The 18,571-nt window shown below is 40.5% G+C and overlaps 1 protein-coding gene across 1 annotated transcript in view; it reads left to right on the top strand.

Annotated features, from left to right (window-relative positions):
• Nucleotides 1–18,571, top strand: part of CNTNAP3 (contactin associated protein family member 3) — a 330,271-nt gene that overhangs the window by 218,998 nt on the left and 92,702 nt on the right. The window contains exons 9-10 of the mRNA XM_054398343.1: nt 11,733–11,882; nt 17,031–17,202. Of these exons, the coding sequence (XP_054254318.1) occupies nt 11,733–11,882; nt 17,031–17,202 (322 nt within the window). The remainder of the gene's footprint in view (nt 1–11,732; nt 11,883–17,030; nt 17,203–18,571) is intronic.

Raw genomic sequence — 18,571 nt, 5'->3', positions numbered from 1 at the left:
AATGATTAGAAGTAAAATTTGAAGCAGTTGTTTATTTCAATTCAGGAAAAGACTGTAAGCCACGAAAGACCGTAGATAATGTTGAAATTTAAATAAATACTTTGATCCTGTCTCTACTGTTAATAATAGTATCAGCCCTGGTATTTTTTTATAATGCAGTAAGAACAATATTTTAATGACAAGTGGTTTCCCTATGCTCATAATTTGAAAATGTCAATTACTTAGTAAGGAATGTCAGTAGATGTTGTCAACAATGATGAATTTGGTTTTTTAGGAGCTATTTTAAATTTCAGTTCAATTAGGTGATGTATATTAAAGAAAATATTGCCATGTAGCATCATTTTGACAGACAACCTGAAGGTGGTGGCACTTTTTTACAACTGTAGACTCATATGTAGAGCAATTTATTTAATTTTAAAGATTTTAACACAATGCATAATGGCTTAGATGAAACACCTCAAAATAAACTTTGTTTTGTGAAGAAAGAAACTACTGCAAAAACAACTTTCTCTACTCCAAGAAAGACATTTTCTAACAAAACCATATAGGGAAATTTTTCTTGAGTTTCTGAAGTGTTGATTGTTATTCTGAAGCAATGCGATGCATTGAGAACCCAACGCGTGGCCGTGAGGAGAGGAGGCTGTGGCGACCAGCTTAGCTCTGGGTGCTTGTTTTGGCTTTCCTTTCTTTTGAAGTGAAAAGGGGTTACCCGCTCAGGAGTTCCTGAAGAGGGGAGGAGGAGCCTACGTGCCTGAGAAGAGTGACGTAGCAGGGGGAGGGGTTGTCGCAGAAACCTCGGGACAACCAAACAGAACCTGGCACGTGGCTGCGAGGAGAGGAGGCAGCAGTGACCAGCTCAGCTAGCTGCCTCACTGACAGGGCTAAAAAAGGGAAAAGAAAAAAAAAAGGCAGGGTGGAGAGGGTGGTTACTGAAAGATGGTTACTACTCGAACAAAGGCTAGTAGAAAAACAGTGGGCACCCAAACAGAGACCACACACAAGCATGCAGATGTTCAGGCAGTTGGCTGCAGTGAGTGTTGGAGCCTGGCACGTGATATGGAGGATGGCAGGGACAACACCTATGTTAGGTGTGAGCAGATCAGAGATCTGATGAACATGGTGGCTGAACTAAAAGAAGAGGTGGAAAGACTAAGACTATAAGAGACTGCGAAAGAAAAATGGACCATTTCCATAATCTAACCTCTACAAAACCAGAACAGGGGTTAGCTTTTAGTTGATCAGGGAGTTTGATACCCTCGCATCAGCAAGCCTCTCGGCCTCCATGTAGTAACCCATATGAGCAGAATCAATGGGAACAGGTCTCTGCCAACCGAACGGAGCAAGCATGCTATTTTAAGCAGCACACTGCCTACAGTGCACTTGCAGAATAGGTATGAGGCTCTGCAGGAGGAACAGGTAATCAGTAAGAATGAAGACTCAAAAAGGCCAGAAGCTGCACCAATGACAGGTTGCCTCAGGCCAGCCATCAAAACTAATACTGAAAAGAAACCTCAAAGGGTCATTGTTATAGGAGACTCCCTACTGAAGGGAGCAGAAGGCCCAATATGCAGACCAAACGCATTTCATAGAGAGATCTGCTGCCTCCTTGGTGCCCAGGTAAGGGACATTGTAGGTAAAATTCCCAATCTCATGAGTCCTTCAGACTACTATCCACTTCTGGTCTTTCAGGTGGGTAATGACGATGAAACAATGAGAGGCTCACAATCAATTAAAAGAGACTTCAGGACCTTAGGGCAACTGCTAAAGGGATCAGGAGCTCAAGTTGTGTTCTCCTCTATCCCTCTAACATCAACGATGGACAAGGGAACATTTAGAAAGAGCCAACAGGTCAATTCATGGCTCCAGGACTGGTGTCATTGTCAGGGGTTTGGATTCTACAGTCACAGCTCGGTTTACAAGGCACCAGAGCTGCAAACAACTAATGGGATACACTTGACCCAGAAGGGGAAAAGGATCCTGGGGCAGGAATTGACAGGGCTCATTGATAGGGCTTTAAACTAGATTTGAAGGGGGAAGGGATTAATAGTCTCTTCCTGGCCAGTGACAAACAGCGGGGCAGCTCACCAGAAGCAGAGGGATGGAGAGCTAGTAAGGGCTCTCAACTTGCTGCCCTGAGGAAAGCCACAGATGATGCACCAGGACACTCAGTGGAAATCAAGGGGAATTGGCACAAGAGGACAACAGGGCCAGCCCAGCTGAAGTGCCTCTATGCAAACGCATGCAGCTGGGGCAACAAACAGGATGAATGAAGGGCCACTGTGCTGCTGGGATGCCAAGACATAGTGGCTATCACTGAAAATTGGTGGGATGATTTCCATGACTGGAATGTAGGGATAGATGGGTACAAGCTGTTTAGGAAGGATAGGCAGGGAAGGAGAGGAGGAGGTGTTGCCCTCTATGTCAGTGACCAGCTGGAATCAGTGGAGCTCCACCTGGGGAAGGATGATGAGGTGATTGAGAGTGCATGGGTTAAAATTAAAGGCAAGACAGGGGAAGGAGATGTTACTATAGGGGTCTGCTACAGGCCACTTGACCAACAGAACCAAGCAGATGAGGCAAATAGAAGCGGATTCCAGGTCACAAGCTGTCGTGAGAAGGTGATTAGGGAGGGAGCATGATGGTTATTAATTATGAATTACAAAATACGAATTATGAAAAATATTATTTATTATTAAAATTATGAATAACCGATTAATCACCTTATATATATTGATTTGAAAGCACGGTTGTAAAAACATAGTCCATAACTGGTTTAGTATATACAATGTTACCCAATTATAATATTTACAGAATTGATTTCTAATTAAGGGAACAAAGAGTGCATTCCACCACTTATCTGCTAGGTGGAGACTCGACAAGATGCTTGGCGGCTGTTAACTGTGTACAGAGATATTTACAATGTTATCATGCGGCAAGTTAATCTAGAAATATCATGAGGCTACGTACAGGTGCTTTGAATAGAATGTTACTGAATGTTGCACACATGAAAGATACATTCTGTCTTTCTTAGTAGAGAGGCAAGTTGCTGGGTTACGCTGGCTGCTTGCTGCTGCCGGCTGGCTGCTCTTCTGCTGGTCTGCCCAGGGCTGGTCCCATTCAGGTGGTGACTCTTTTTCTCCTCCCACCTCCGTGAGTGGCGTGAGGCTTTCTTTCTCCTCCCACGGCCGCGGAGAGGTGAGGCTTTCCGCTGGTCGATGGTTTCCCTTAGCAGGGTTGGCCCAGGAGGGCCGGTCTGGAGGAGCGGTTCTGCGCACAGCGGGGCCGGGTTCTTTCGAAGGTCAGCCCTCGCAATCGAGGCGACGGTTCCTGGTAGACAGGGTCGGCTGCCTCCAATCCCGAGGACGGGTTTTGGAGGGAAGGGTGCAGTGAAACAGTGCTTCTCCCTCGTCTCGGCTCGAGCTGACAATGCCAAATTTGGTGACTGCTCCCATTTAGGTGACAACGCAGTCCTTGATGTGATCTCAAAGAAGAGGATATCTTTCTCTCTGTCTTTCTCTCTCGGGGTTTATCCCGGGTGCTTTACCCTGACGACACAGGGCTATGGAGCGGCTACAGTGGGCGCCTCCTCCATCTCTCCTGCCAACGGGGGGGGTCATGCAGAATGCGTTTCTGCTTATGGCTGCTTATGGTTGCAGCAGATCTGGACTGCCAGGCTTGAGGCTGGTCCTTCCCCTTCTGGGCTAAAGCTTACCCTCAGGGCTATCTTCCTCAGTCCTCTCTACTGGGCTTACGACACTGGCATCCTGTAGCTCAGTGAACGGATCATCCTGTTTGCTGATTCCTTGAGCAGCTTCTTTTCATATTGCAGAAGCTTCTACTATGCTTGCATGTCGGAGTGAGAAGACTAAGGGGTTACGAGCTTCTGTAGCTTGACCAAAGAAAGAGAAAGCAAAAGGAGAGAGCAAGGTAGTAAACAAATGGAGCAATACTTATAGATTTCTCGAGGCTGGATCTGGGCACACTTGTCAACAACCTGCTTCAACCTACAGAAAGGGTGAAGCTAGAATTATGCCCTCAGATGGAAAGAACATAAGCATGCCATGCGATGGGTGCATGCAGTTGTTTACCCCTTAGGAGACAGCTTGGCGCCTGGGCCTTTGTACTCTTCCCCTGGAAGGAAGGGGGAAAGGGGAGGCTTACCAAAACATGTTGGGACAAGTTTGCTGGTATCTGGGGGAATAATTCTGGGCACATGGTGCCTTCACTACACAAGTCCTGGTCCTCATGGGTGATTTCAACCACCCTGACATCTGCTGGAGGGACAACATAGCAAAGCGCCAGCAATCCAGGATATTCCTGGATTGCAGAGATGAGAAATTCCTCCTTCAAATGGTAGAGGAACCAACAAGAAAAGGTGCTATGCTGGACCTTGTTCTCACCAAAGGAAGGGCTGGTGACCAACGTGAGGCTCAGAGACAGCCTTGGCTGCAGTGACCACGAAGCAGTCGAGTTTAAGATCCTCAGGGAAACCAGGAGGACGTATTCTAAGCTTATGACCCTAGACTTTAGGTGTGCAGACTTTGATTGCTTCAGGGATCTGCTAGCCAAAGTGTCGTGGGACGAACCTGTAGAGGGAAGAGGGGCCCAGAACAGCTGGTCAGTATTCAAGGATCACCTCCTCTGTGTCCAGGAGCAATGTATACCAACAAAGAGAAAAGCAGGGAAGAATGTTAGGAGGCCTGCCTGGATAAGCAAGGAGCTCCTGGACACGCTATCACTTAAAAGGAAACTCTACAAGGAGTGGAGGAAAGGACAGCTAGAGTGGGGGTTATATAAGGAAGCTACCCTAAAGGCAAGAGGAAAGCCAAGGCACAGTTTGAATTGAATCTAGCCAGGGAGGTCAAAGGGAACACTAAGAATTTCTACAGATATATTAATGGTAGAAAGAAGCCTAGGGAAGGTGTGGGCCCCCTCAGAAAGGAAACAAGTGAAATGGTCACAAGTGACATGGAAAAGGTTGAGGTTCTCAATGACTTCTTTACCTCAGTCCTCACTGCAAGGGCCTCCAGCCACACTCCTGGAGTCATGGAAGAAAATGGCAGGGACCGGGAGGAAGAACTTCCCATCATAAGTGAAGATCAGGTTTATGATCACCTGGAGAACTTGAAAGTGTTCAAGTCCATGGGACCCGACGGGATACACCCATGGGTACTGAGAGAACTGGCAGATGAGGTTGCTAAACCGCTCTCTGTTATATTCCAAAAGCCATGACAGTCTGAGGAAGTCTCCATGGACTGGAAAAGGGGAAACATTACTCCCATTTTCAAAAAGGGTAAGAAGGAAGAACCAGGGATCTACAGGCTAGTCAGTCTCACCTCTGTGCCTGGTAAGATCATGGAGCAGATTCTCCTGGAGGCATTACTGAGACAGAAGAATACTGACGAGGTGATTTGGTACAGTCAGCATGGCTTCACCAAGGGTAAAGCCTGCCTGACAAACCTGGTGGCCTTCTATGAACAGGCCACAACATTAATCAATGAGGGGCGAGCAACTGATGTCATTTACCTGGACCTGAGCAAAACCTTTGACACTGTCCTGCATCACATCCTGGTCTCCAAACTGGTGACACATGGTTTGATGGGTGGACCACTAGATGGATAAAGAACTGGCTTGATGACTGCACTCAAAGAGTGGCTGTCAATTGCTCCATGTCCCAGTGGAGGCCAGTGACAAGCAGAGTCCCTCAGGGCTCAGTCCTGGGTCCCGTCTTGTTCAACATCTTTGTTGGTGACACGGACAGTGGCATTGAGTGCACTCTCAGCAAGTTTGCTGATGACACCAAGCTGTGTGGTGCAGCAGACACACTGGAGGGAAGGGATGCCATCCAGAGGGACCTTGCCAGGCTGGAGAGGTAGGTACAAGACGAGAAGTTCAACAAGACCAAGTGCAGGGTCTTGTATCTAGGTGGAGGCAATCCCAAACACAAATCCAGGCTGGGCAGTGAGTGGCTGGAAAGCAGCCTTGAGGAGAGGGACTTGGGGGTGCTGGTGGACAACAAGCTCAACATGAGCTGTCAATGTACACTTGCAGCCCAGAAAGCCAAACAGATCCTGGGCTGTATCTGGAGAAATGAAAGATCTGTGCCAGGGTCAGCATAATCTTCATTATCAGTAGAGACAGGGGGCTGAATGGATTCAGAGCAGCCCTGAAGAAAAAGATTTGGATATATTAGTAAATGAAGAACAGTGCATGAGCTTCTAATGTTCATTCACATTCCTGCAAGCAAATTCAATTCTATTCCATATAAAAATAAGTGTGGCCAACAGGTCAAGGGAGGTGATTCTCCCTCTCTACTCCACTCTGGTGAGACCCCACCTGGAGTACTGCATCCAGTTCTGGAGCCCCTATTACAGGAGGGAAATGGACATAATGGAACATGTCCAGAGAAGGGGCACGAGGATGATCCTATGAGGACAGACTGAAAGAGTTGGGGCTGTTCAGTCTGGAGAAAAAAAGCTTCCGAGGTGACCTTATTGTGGCCTTCCAGTATCTCAACAGGACCTCCCAGAAAGCTGGGGAGGGACTTTTTAGGATATCAGGTAGTGACAGGTCTAGGGGAAATGGGATGAAGTTGGAAGTGGGGAGATTCAGACTGGACGTGAGGAAGAAGTTCTTCACCATGAGAGTGGTGAGACCCTAGAATGGGTTGTCCAGGGAGGTAGTTGAGGCCCCATGCCTGGAGGTGTTTAAGGCCAGGCTGGATGAGGCTCTGGCCAGCCTGATCTAGCGTGAGGTGTCCCTGCCCATGGCAAAGGAGTTGGAACTGGATGATCCTTGTGGTCCCTTCCAACCCTGACTGATTCTATGATTCTATGATTTGGAGCCTGAATAGGTTGGCTGGATAGGTTTGTTCCCCTACAGGCAAAGGTTTATGACCTGACTTTCACACACACACACAAAGAATTTGATAATTAAATCAGAGCTTTTTTTTCTTTTTTTCTTTTTTTGTTATGCACAGTTCTAAAATTTGTATTTGTGTAATTTAAAAAATTTCTTCAACCTTATGAAACCAAGGAGAATGGCATGTAAATTCATGAGTGATTATGTCCTTTTACAGAATGGTTGTTTAATATCATCCCTTTGTAGCCTCTTTTGAAAGCTGCTCGTTGAACATTCATAAAGAAATAATATAAATAAAAAAATAAACTAACACAAAGTTAATTTGTGTTGAATGGTGAGACCAAATTGAATTATAATCTGTATAAATGTTTGATATCTTATTACTCATTTTTTTTCAAATGACCCTGTCTTTATATACAGCTTTTAATTTCTATACTGCTTTTAATTAAGTGATGTTAACACTCATTGCATTTGGTGGTTATACGTCAGACTATAAATTACTTTCTATAAACTATTTTTTTATTTCTCACTGATCTAATAAGCTATATACATTGTCTCCTTCACTCATTCATTCAATCTTCTTATGCTTGTGCAACCTCTAACCTGTTTTACTTCACAGTCAAATATTGAAAATTTTGAAATATAGTTTTCTCAGGATTCAAAACTAAACTAAAAGCAATTATGCTGCTCACAATAATTGAGATGAAATTACAAAATTTATTAGGTTTAAAATCTCTAGTAAAAACATGGATAGTGAGGTTGAGTACAACTTCAGCAAGTTTGCAGATGACATCAAGCTTAATGCTGCAGTTGATTCACTGGAAGAAGCAAAGATCACCCAGGGTGATGGCAGACTTGAGGAGTAGGCCTGTGCGAATGACATGAAGTTCAAAAACACCAAGTGAAATATCTGTGCCAGGGTGTCGTGGAGAGGGGGATTAGGGATGGTGATTATTAATTATGAATTATGAAATGTGAATTATGAAAATTATTATTTATTGATTATTATTACTATGAATATCTATTAATCACCTTATATATATTGATTCGGATGCATGGTTGTAATAATATAGTCCATAATTGGTTTAGTATTTACAAATATATCCAATTACAATATTTACAGAATCGGTTTCTAATTAAGGGAACGAAAGGGTGCAGTTCCGCCGCTTGTCCACTAGATGGAGACTCGACAAGATGCTTGCTCCCTGCAACTATGTACAAAGATATTTAAAGTGTTATCACGAGGCAAGTTAAGCTAGAAATATCACGCGGCTACGCGCAGGCGCTTTGAATAGAATGTTACTGAATGTTGTACACATGAAAAGATACATTCTGTCTCTCTGTGTAGTGAGACAAATTGCTGGGTTACACTGGCTGCTTGCTGCTGCCGGCTTTCTGCCCAGGGCTGCTTCCATCCAGGCGGCGATTTTCTTTCTCACCCCAGCTCTGCGGGTCGGGGCAAGGCTTGCTTTCTCCTCCTGCGGTCTGCAGGGTTGGAGCGGCTTCCTGAACAGAGGGAGGACGCAGGGAACCCTGAACACAGGGCTGGGTTCTCGGGGGTCGGCCCTCGCAATCGAGATGGTGGCTCCCGGTAGGCGGGTTTCAGTGGGGGCTGCAGTGAAGTGATGCTTTCCCCCTCGTCTTGGCTTGAAGTGAGCTGATTCTGCCGAATCTCGGCGACTGCTTTCCATTTAAAAATTACAATGCTGCAGTCTATTACTTTGACTTCAATGGAGAGGCTATCTGTGCTCTCTTTCCCTTAGGGAAATCCCGGGTGCTTTGCGCTGATGGCACAGAGCTTGTGGAGCGGCTGCGGCTCCTTTTCTCTCCTGCAAACAGCGGGGGCTATGCAAGATGTGTTTCTGCTTATTTGGCTTCTTGTGGCTACTTAATTAGTTTGCAGCAGATCTGGACTGCCAGGCTTGGGCTAGTCTTTCCCCCTTTGGGTTTACGCTTACCCTCTGTCAGGGCTTTTCCTCAGTCCTTTCGACTAGGCTTGATCTCACCCTCTCTCTGCGTACAATGCTGAGATGCTGCATCAGCGAAGGGGTCATCCTCTTTGCTGGTTCCTAGAGCAGCTCGGTGAGCTGGCTTCTGTCCATATGCAGAGGCCTCTAGTGCGCTTGCATGTGGGATGGAGAAGATTTGGGGTTTTGCCGAGCTTCTGTGGCTTGGCCAAAACGAGAGAAAGCAAAAGGAGAGAGCAAAGTGGTAAACAAATGGAGTAATAGTTATAGATTCTCGAGGCTGGATCTGGCTAATGGGCACACTCATCAACAACCTAGTTCAGCCTATAGAAAAGGTGAAGCTAGAATTATGCTCTTAGATGATAAGAGCATGAGCATGTCATGCGATGGATGCATTCCTTTGTTTACCCCTTAGAAAATAGGTCTGTGCCTGCTGCCTTTGTCCTCCTCTCCTGAAAGGAGGGTAGAAGGGGGGACTTACCAAAACATGTTGGGACAAGTTAGCTGCTATCTGGGGGCATAATTCTGGGCATGTGATGCCTTCACTACACAGGGTCAGAGTAATCTTCATTATCAGTACAGACTGGGGGCTGAATGGACTGAGAGAAGCCCTGAAGAAAAAGACTTGGGTATGCTAGTAAATCAAGAACAGTGCATGAGCTTCTAAGTTCATTCACATTCCAGAAAGCCAATTCAGTCCTATTCCATATAAAAATAAGTGTGGCCAGCAGGGTGAGGGAGGTGACTTCTTCCCTCCACTGTGCTCTCATGAGACCCTATCTCTAGTACAGTTTCCAGCTCTGTGGTTCCCATCACAAGAAAAACATGGACTAGTCAGAGTGGGTCCAGTGGAGGTCCATGAAGATGATAAAATGGTTGGAATATCTCTCTTAGGAAGAAAGGCTAAGACATTCGGGTTATTCAGACAAGAGAAGAGAAAGCTCCGGGGAAATCTTACTGCAACAATTCCAACTTCTCAATAATTACAAGTGGGCTTATAATTAGGGTGGAAAGAGGTTTTTTTTTATTTTACAGGGCCTCTAGTGACATGACAAGAGGTAACAGTTTTGAAGTGAAAGAGGTTGTACTTAGATGTCACAGCCGTGGAAGTGTTCAAGGTGAGGTTGGACAGGGCTTTGTGCAGCCTGGCCTAGATGTCTGGGGCTGTTTAGTCTTGAGAAGACTATGAGGGGCTCTGATCAATGTGTATAAATATCTGAGGGCTGGCTGTCAAGTGGATGGGGACAATCTCTTTTTGGTGGTGCACACTAACAAGACAAGAAACAATGGGCTCAGGCTTGAACATAGAAGATTTCACCTCAGCATGAGGAGAAACAGAATTCTTTACCATGAGGGTGACGAGCAGTGGAACAGGCTGCCCAAGAAGTTGTGGGGTTTCCTTCTCTGGAGACATTCAAAACCTACCTGGATGCATTCCTGTGTGACTAACCCAAATGATCCTGCTTTGGCAGCAGGGTTGGACCCGACGATCTCTTGAGGTCCCTTCCAGCCCCTAATGTACTGTGATACTGCGATATTGTGGTGCCTGCCCATGACAAGACGACTGGTATAGATGACCTTTAAAGGTTCTTTCAAGCCCCAAATATTCTATGATTCTCTGATTTTCTATTGTTACTGAAGGAAAATATAGAATATAAATCACCTGAAGCACCTCTACCAATAAATAAACTCCTTATTTAATCTTAGATGAAAGGTGATAATTCGGGAGATTTTGGTAGCTGGGAATTGAGGCTAGAAAGAGGGAAATAAAATGGGAAATAATTCCTTCAAAAAAAGGTTCTGAAATGGCTGATCTTAAAAACATAGTGTGACAAGTGGTGTTACAGACTATGTATGTTTTATAATTTAATTTTTTTATTAAAAGATAACTTTACAATCATTTATTGATGAAAACTAATTATGTTACTGGGAATTGGGAAAACTGACCTACCTTTAAACCTTGTTATTTTTCTATTTTAACTAATCTGTCAATCATTGGATCATTTCTGTAGAATATACAACACATTCTAGAGAACAGTATAAAAATATGCAATATTTCAGGAGGGGAATCACAGATTGAAAATCATACCACTTTAGAGGCAATAAAATAGTTTCTGTATTTCAAATGTTGTAGTCTTTGTTCTTCACTTAAAGACGTATCTCTCTTCTGAAGAACAATCAAGAATGTGATTGACTGAAAGAGGTTGTTAAAAAGAATGAAGTTCTTCCATACTGCCCTATAAAAAGATTATTTAAGTATATATATGTGAGTACTTCACAAAATCAGGGCTTTAGTGTTATTGCTTTGTGACACCTTACACCTAACATCCAGAGGTAATGTAAATTGATGCTAGCAGCTAAAGTCACAGAAAAATTTCCTATAGATTTCCAATGAAAGAGACAACAGCAATAAAAATAATCTTATGATACTGACATGACAATTGATGAAGCTTTTAGCATCTACAGAATTTTGCTATTTTACTAGGTTGTAACCTTTGATTTTAAAAGGTGAAGAAATCCTTTATAATACTGTAGTAAATGTGGATTATTTGTAAAATATTATATCAGCCATTGTAATGATGTCTTAATGGTAATTTCCTTAGATTCATATTCACTGTGTTAAATGAATGTATCACTGATTATTAGGAGTATTACAACAGTAAGGCTAATTCACTGAAGTACTTCTACTTTATCAGATGTGAATCAAGGAAATGGACAAAGGTTCTGTCTTTACAAAACATCTCTGGTTTTTACTAATTATTTTTTCTATTCATTACAACTTGACGTTTTTGTACAGCCTATGATTGCTCTATCTACTTCTCATTCTTTCAAGTCTGTAACATTCAGATAATATAACAAATAATGGGTGATTATACTTCCCTTTGCTTTTTATTTTCCTCCCAGGTGCTGGATTAAATAATGGTCAGTGGCATTCTGTATTCTTCTCTGTCAAAAGGAATCGTGTCAGCGTGATAGTGGACGATGATGTGACCTTGTCTGCTCATGCCTCCATATCTCTGGAAATTTATTCAGGAGATGCTTTCTACTTTGGAGGTGAAATATATTGTTTATTTATGCACAAAATAGCTCACAGTTAAATATCAATGTTTCATGGCATATTTAATCAAATAGTGAGAATTATTTGGCTTGTCTCAAGTCTTCTTTGGCTACCTTTGACATCTCTCAAAGCATCTGGTTTTCAGTTGCTGCCATGAAGTTTTCAAATTTGTGTTTCCTTAAAATTTTATATAACCTAAATATTTGGTTACTTTTTTAGAACAACATTTTCTGGTATCATAATGTGACAAATTAATATAGTCTGGCTGACAGACAGACACACCAAGTCTCTCTTGTTGAACATTTATTAGGTTGCTAAGTTAATTCTTTTTGTAAGAATCTTCCCCTGGGATGAATTAAAGTTCTCACCTTAATTGAACACTTGCTTACTTGTGCAGATATCCTTTTTGCATGAAAGAAGCTAGTAATTTTATCACTTTTTATTACACAAACTTCCTATGTTTGTAGAATATAACTTGTGAATAAAAACTACATTTAAATGCATTCATTTCCATAAGAATATTGGTAATTTCATGATAGCAAGAGATTTTGTCATCAAACCCATACATCGTTACTGATAGCTAACAATAGGTACTGATAGGTAACGATAGGTACTGATAGGATGTCTAAATCAGTTGGGAACGGACTATGTAATAGTAATGTTAAAAAGTATCTGAATGCATTATTTAGCATTAGACTAGTACTTCATCTCTTAGCAGCTTTAGAATTTATGACTGGACTATTTATTAACAATCCTCAGATTTGTGAGAAAATTGAAAAATGCATACAAAATCCTAAAGAACTATAGACCAAGTAACTGTTCACAGATCAGTTCCCTTGAAACAATAACCTGTAAATAGATTTCATACTTACAAGCAGACTGCAAGTATAGAAACTGTCACATTAACATCCATATGACTTTTCACATTTGGCATCTAGTCTTCTAAAAACCTTTTTTATTAATTTTCTTCTATGTTGATTCCTGTTCCTTCTTTGTTGGTTAGGTGCTTTGCACAGTTGCAGGGTTGATGGCACTGGTGTACACATCAGGAGTGATGTGGGCAGCTGAAAAAAGCAGAATATTCAATTAAGTCATACAAGAACATTTCTATTTATCTTCTTAATTCCAAGCACACTGAAAGTACTAACTGCATATCCATCCCTTATCTTCTCTGATTTTACCATAAAGCTGTATAGCTGAAATCAGCAGGTTTTGTGTATCGTAAAAACTTGGGGAAAAACCAGTAGGGGGTTTCTAAGTTTAGAAAACTATTAAAATTTTGTATCATAAACCACTGTCAAAATGCACACAATGCATTTTTACTTTGTTGTAAAGTTTATATGGATATTTACTGTGTTCCCATATATTGTTTATTAAAACATGAACATCAGCCTTCCAGGAGTGGTGTCCTGGGGAAATGGTGGCTACTATGCCTGTTTTAATGAATACAAATTATGCAAGAAATGTGTATGCTTACCTGGGAAAATGTGTAATAAACATGAAAATGCTTTAGCCTTATGTCAGCACAATTTCTAGTCATGCTATCATCAAGGATATACTACCTCTCAGTTATTGGTATAACAACTTGTTGCAACAATAAGGGCAAACATAGATTTTTTTAAAAATAATTTTAAAGTTTACTAGGTACATTTAATTATTAATAGGGTTTTTTTTCCCTTTATCTTTAATATCTGGCCCACAATTATAAGGAAACTCCGTTTCATGAATATTTATTTTGTGGTCTTTTATGCAAGAGAACTAGAACAAAAATTTTTAAAAATATATACCAAGAAAAAAAATCTGAGATACAATTCTGTAGAATAGCTAAGTGCAAAAGACATAAATACTTTCTACAGTTTTTTCTTCTTTTTTTTTATATTTATAAGAACTCATTTGGAATTATTTATTTCTCAAATGGGTGTCAGATTTTTCATGAGAAATGAGAGAATTTATTTAGCATTTTATTGTAGAATGCTGTAAAGAATGTGGCTAGAGCTGTTACTGCTTTGTCTAACTGTGTGCGTGCTTTTGCAAGTCTGTGGATTTGCTGTTCTTAAAGCAATATTGGGAGTGGATAATAAATATTTTCCTTCAGAAAGGCAGGAAGAGTTTAAACAATTTGTTTCACCAGTGTGTAAAACACACTGAGAATTTACTGACTTTTTTAATTTTCAGTTTCTTTTGTGTACTTCTTAAAAACATGTCTATACTACTTATGCTGTTGTACAGTCATTTGAATAAACCTACTAGTCTCCACAGTAATTTTGATTTTTATTACAATAAATCTCTGACCTGTCTTTGCAGGAACTCAGAAAGAATTCGTTAGCTCTGTAGAATAAAGAAGTTTCTTAAGTCGTTGCTTCCATACAACATGAAACAAGAAGAAAGTCTTTGAATTCTGTGAACCAGAATGTAGTGTTGTTTGACTAAGATCATTCCAGAAGCAATATTATCCTTGGGAACAAAGCCAGAGAAAAAAACATTTATGTGTACTTTTTCAAAAGTGTTCAGCTGCCACTGGGAAAGAGTTGCTCCGTGGACATGGTTTAAATCAGTTTAGCATCAAAGTTGTTTATTGATTTATTAATATTGTTTAATTAATTAACAATCAGTGAAGAAGGCATTTCAGAATCAGTGCATAATAGACAAACCACAATATTAGATACTTAAACGATGATACTCGTAGATTGAGTAAGACATCCAAACACTGTCTGGCCAAAACCTCTGTTCTAACATCTGATTAGATCAGATTATGCAGGGCTGTGACCACTCAAATTTTTGACAGCTTAAAGGACAGAAATCTCTTAACTTCTCCAGGCAAACTGTTCTCAGACTGACCACCCTCATAGTAAAAAACACTTTTCACTAATGTCTTATCATAATTTTTCATTTTAACTTTTGTCTTTATTCCATCACTGTGCACTTCCGGAAAAGGTCTGATTCCATCTTCTCTTGTCAGATAACTTTATCTTCTCTTTTAAAGACTGACCAGGCCCAGCTCTTTCACCTTCTTCTGATACACCCTGTTTATTTGACTACCTGACCATCCCTCCTGGATGTTGATATCTTTCATGCACTTGAGAGTTCCTAGCTACAGCACTCCACATGTGGTCTCACAAGTGGTACATAAAGAGAAATGTCACTTCCCCACATATACTGTCTGTGCTCATGATAACAGAGCCATGACTGCCATTGGCCATCTCTGCTACAAGAGGACATTGCTGGCTTATTCTGTGGCTCTAAGCAGTCATCCTCCAGCTTGAATAGTTCTCACTAAACTTCATGGTAATCCTGTCAGCTTATGTTTCCTGCCTGTTCAGGTTCCTCTGATTTGCACCCCTTCCCTCCAACATTTGAGCCCTGCCCCAAATTCAGAATCAGTCACAACTTTGTTCAAAATTCACTCTGTCCCATTTCTCAGATCATTAATGGCATTAAACAGCATAGCTCTCAGTACTGATCTGTGAAGGACTCTTTGTTCATTGACCATGAGCCAGGCGTTGTCTATTCATCCTGTGTATATCTCATTAACATGGTGACAGGGAAATTACATAAAATTGTTACAGATTTTGCAAAAGTCAAGGTATTCAACGTTCACTACTCTCCCTTTGCCAACAGTGCAAAGAAAATAGAGCTTGGTTAAGCATGGTTTAGGCTTGAAGCTAATGTTACCCAGTTATATTCATATCCTTCAATCATTTAGAAAGAGTTTCTGAGAGGATCTCCTCCGTGAGCTTGACAGGGACAGCATTAAGGCTGTCTTCTTGTTTCCTGTGCCCTCCTTCTTGTCATTCTTGAAGACGGGTATGATACCTGCCTTTTCTGGTGACCAAGAAGTTGAATAAACTGACAAGACTTTTTGAGGACTGAAATGATAATGACGTTGGCCAGCTCCTGCAGCACCCTTGGGTGCCCCTTGATTACTTTCTTCCTTTTATGTGGGTATTACATCCCTTCTTCATACACTGCTAGGACACAGGAAGCCTAAAAATGAGCTTTACTAGTGAAGAGTGAAGAAAAAAAGACCTTGCACAAATCAGTTTTTCCCAATATTTATGTCACTAGGTCCCTTGTCCCATAGAGTAGTGCACTTATAATCTCCATAACCTTCCTTTTGCTAGTGTTGTGTGGATAGACAAACCTTTTTTTTTTTTTTAATTTCACTTTTCTTGGTAGTTTTAATTAAATCTGAGATCTGGATGTCCTAACTGCATTCCTAGAATGAAGGTCATGTCCTTGTATTCCTTTTCAAACTGCATGCCCTGTTTCCATGTTTTGTTTTGCGTTTATTTACAAGTCCCATATTTTTATTTGTAGGCCTTCTGCCACATTTGCTTAACTATTTTGACATCTTTAGGGACTTTTCTTATGATCCAAAGAAGCTTTTCTTGAAAAATAACCATGCCTTTTACTATACAAGGTGATTTCCAATGGCATGTTCAAAATAGGTGCTTAACAGACCAGCATCTGTTCTTCTGAAGTCCAGGGTTGTAATTCTGTTTTGGGTTTTTTTTTATTGTTCTATTCTTTAAGGATCATAAACTCTACAGTGGCATGTTTGATGTAACCAGAATGCCCTTGACCTTCACATTTTTAACCACTTCTTCCCTGACTAACAGTCGCAGGTCCAACAGGCCATCTGTCCCAGTTGAGTCATTGATGACCTGCATCAAGAAGTTGTCTTCAGTACTTGCCAGAATTTTCCAGAGAGCTTGATAAATTAAAATCACTGTACTTAGTAACTGTTTTTTATCTTATTTTACTTAATCTGTGACTTAAAACATGGCAAAATAAAATCATGTGCACGTTGTATTGTAACCTAATAATTTCTGCCTTAGGTCAGTCAGTCAATCTGTCCATATCTTGATTCTATTCATTGATTTTGGATTGCTGCTTGTGTTATCCTTTACCCAAATTTTCAGTGATGCTTTTGTGTATGCTTTAAAAACAGTAAAACTGCACAAAAATATTTCTTTAGAGTTTCACCAACCATACTTACTAAGAAAACCCTCTGGCTAAGGTCTTCAAACTATGAAGTTTACAACAATTGAAGACTATCAAAGTTCAGTCAACTTTATATATATATATATATATAAATTTTTCAATAAACTTTTTTTCAGCTCCAGTTTTTATGCTTCTTTCAGGCTGCCCTAGCAGTGGAAACATTTCTGAATGTAATACTTCACTTGGTGGATTTCAAGGATGCATGCGACTCATTTCCATTGGTAACAAAGCAGTAGATATGATCTCAGTTCAGCAAAATATTTTTGGCAACTTCAGTGACCTTCAGATAGATATATGTGACATTACAGACAGGTGAGGAAAAAAAATAGCAATTTGTTTATTTATTTGAATGTTTTGATTCCAATATTTACTTGATAACAAAAACCAAAATGCTGAAAAAATGGCATGCTGATTCTTTTGTAAGAATTCAATAGTTTAACAATTAGATTTCCATGAACTGAGAATAAAATGAGAGCAACTGGAGATAAAATTAGTTTGCATTTCTGAAAATTTCTTTTCAAGTAAAGAAACCTCCTCCTGTTACATTTATTTTTCCCTTTAAAATACTATGTTCTTTAAAAGTTATTGCTGATTTTGATATACTACCCATTCAGAAACACAATAGGTAGTATTCATCACAGTGAATGAGGAATCCTTTTTAGGCTCTGGTCAGAACTAATCTCATATCTTGCCATAAACGTTATTAGTATACATTTATAGGACAGTGATTAGTGAAGTGGCTCCCTCTGTAGAGAGGAAAGACCTTCCAGGATATAGATCAAAAGTTCAAGTTCAGGTACACAGACATTTCTGTGGCCTGCTTTCCATTCATAAAGATAATGTAGTCCACATCTTTCCAGGTTATAATTTTAAAGAACCTCACAATGTCTTGTAGTTCAAAGATAAAAATAATGCTAGTTCTTTACCTAATTGTTATGGCAATTTACTGAGAAATCTCTGAAAAGACACTAAAAAGCATGCTTAAGATATAGTCTTTTCAGTTACCGTATTCTCACTTATCTTTTTATCACGTTTAAGAACATATACAGTTGTATGGATATAATATTTTGTGCTAAATTTTTCCTTACTGAGTCCGTCCTGACTTTGCAGCTGGACTAAGTGCGATAGACCTACAACAAAACAGGTTTTTGCCTCAGTTAATATTTTACTATATAATGTGCTAAGCATTTGTATTTCAGGTATACATTTACATTTCTTTTTATCTTTCTTTCTCCCTACTTGTGACTAATTTTCTCACTTTTCAAGCTTCTTTCAACATCACCTTCCTCTCGTCCCCGATAGATCTCATGACAATTCCTTCTAGCTTCTAAAGCACTTACTACTTCTGTTTTTTTTTTTTTTTCAATTCTTTGGAATTGAACTTACTCCACTTCCATTACGCCGCTTGAACTTCTTTCCTTGTAGAAAAGAAAGAGAGTAAGGAACAGAATCATATAAACATAAAACAATGTGAAAACGTGTGTATTCTTCAGTTAAACACATTAAAAGAGACCTAAGCATGATTATGAGTGGAAAACATCACCAGGCTGTCTCACAATATAATTGATACTAAGTTTTGTCTCATTTCTCATCATAAGGAACAAATCCCATATTTCTTTTTATATGATTAATTCTACATCTCACCATAAATGTCATTTGATGGATACTTTTTTTACCAACA

This window comes from Indicator indicator (genome assembly GCF_027791375.1).
Source record: "Indicator indicator isolate 239-I01 chromosome Z unlocalized genomic scaffold, UM_Iind_1.1 iindZ_random_scaffold_50, whole genome shotgun sequence".
Taxonomy (NCBI): Eukaryota; Metazoa; Chordata; class Aves; order Piciformes; family Indicatoridae; genus Indicator; species Indicator indicator.
The sequence above is the reverse complement of the archived record's forward strand: the minus strand, read 5'-3'. Positions and strand labels throughout refer to the sequence as shown.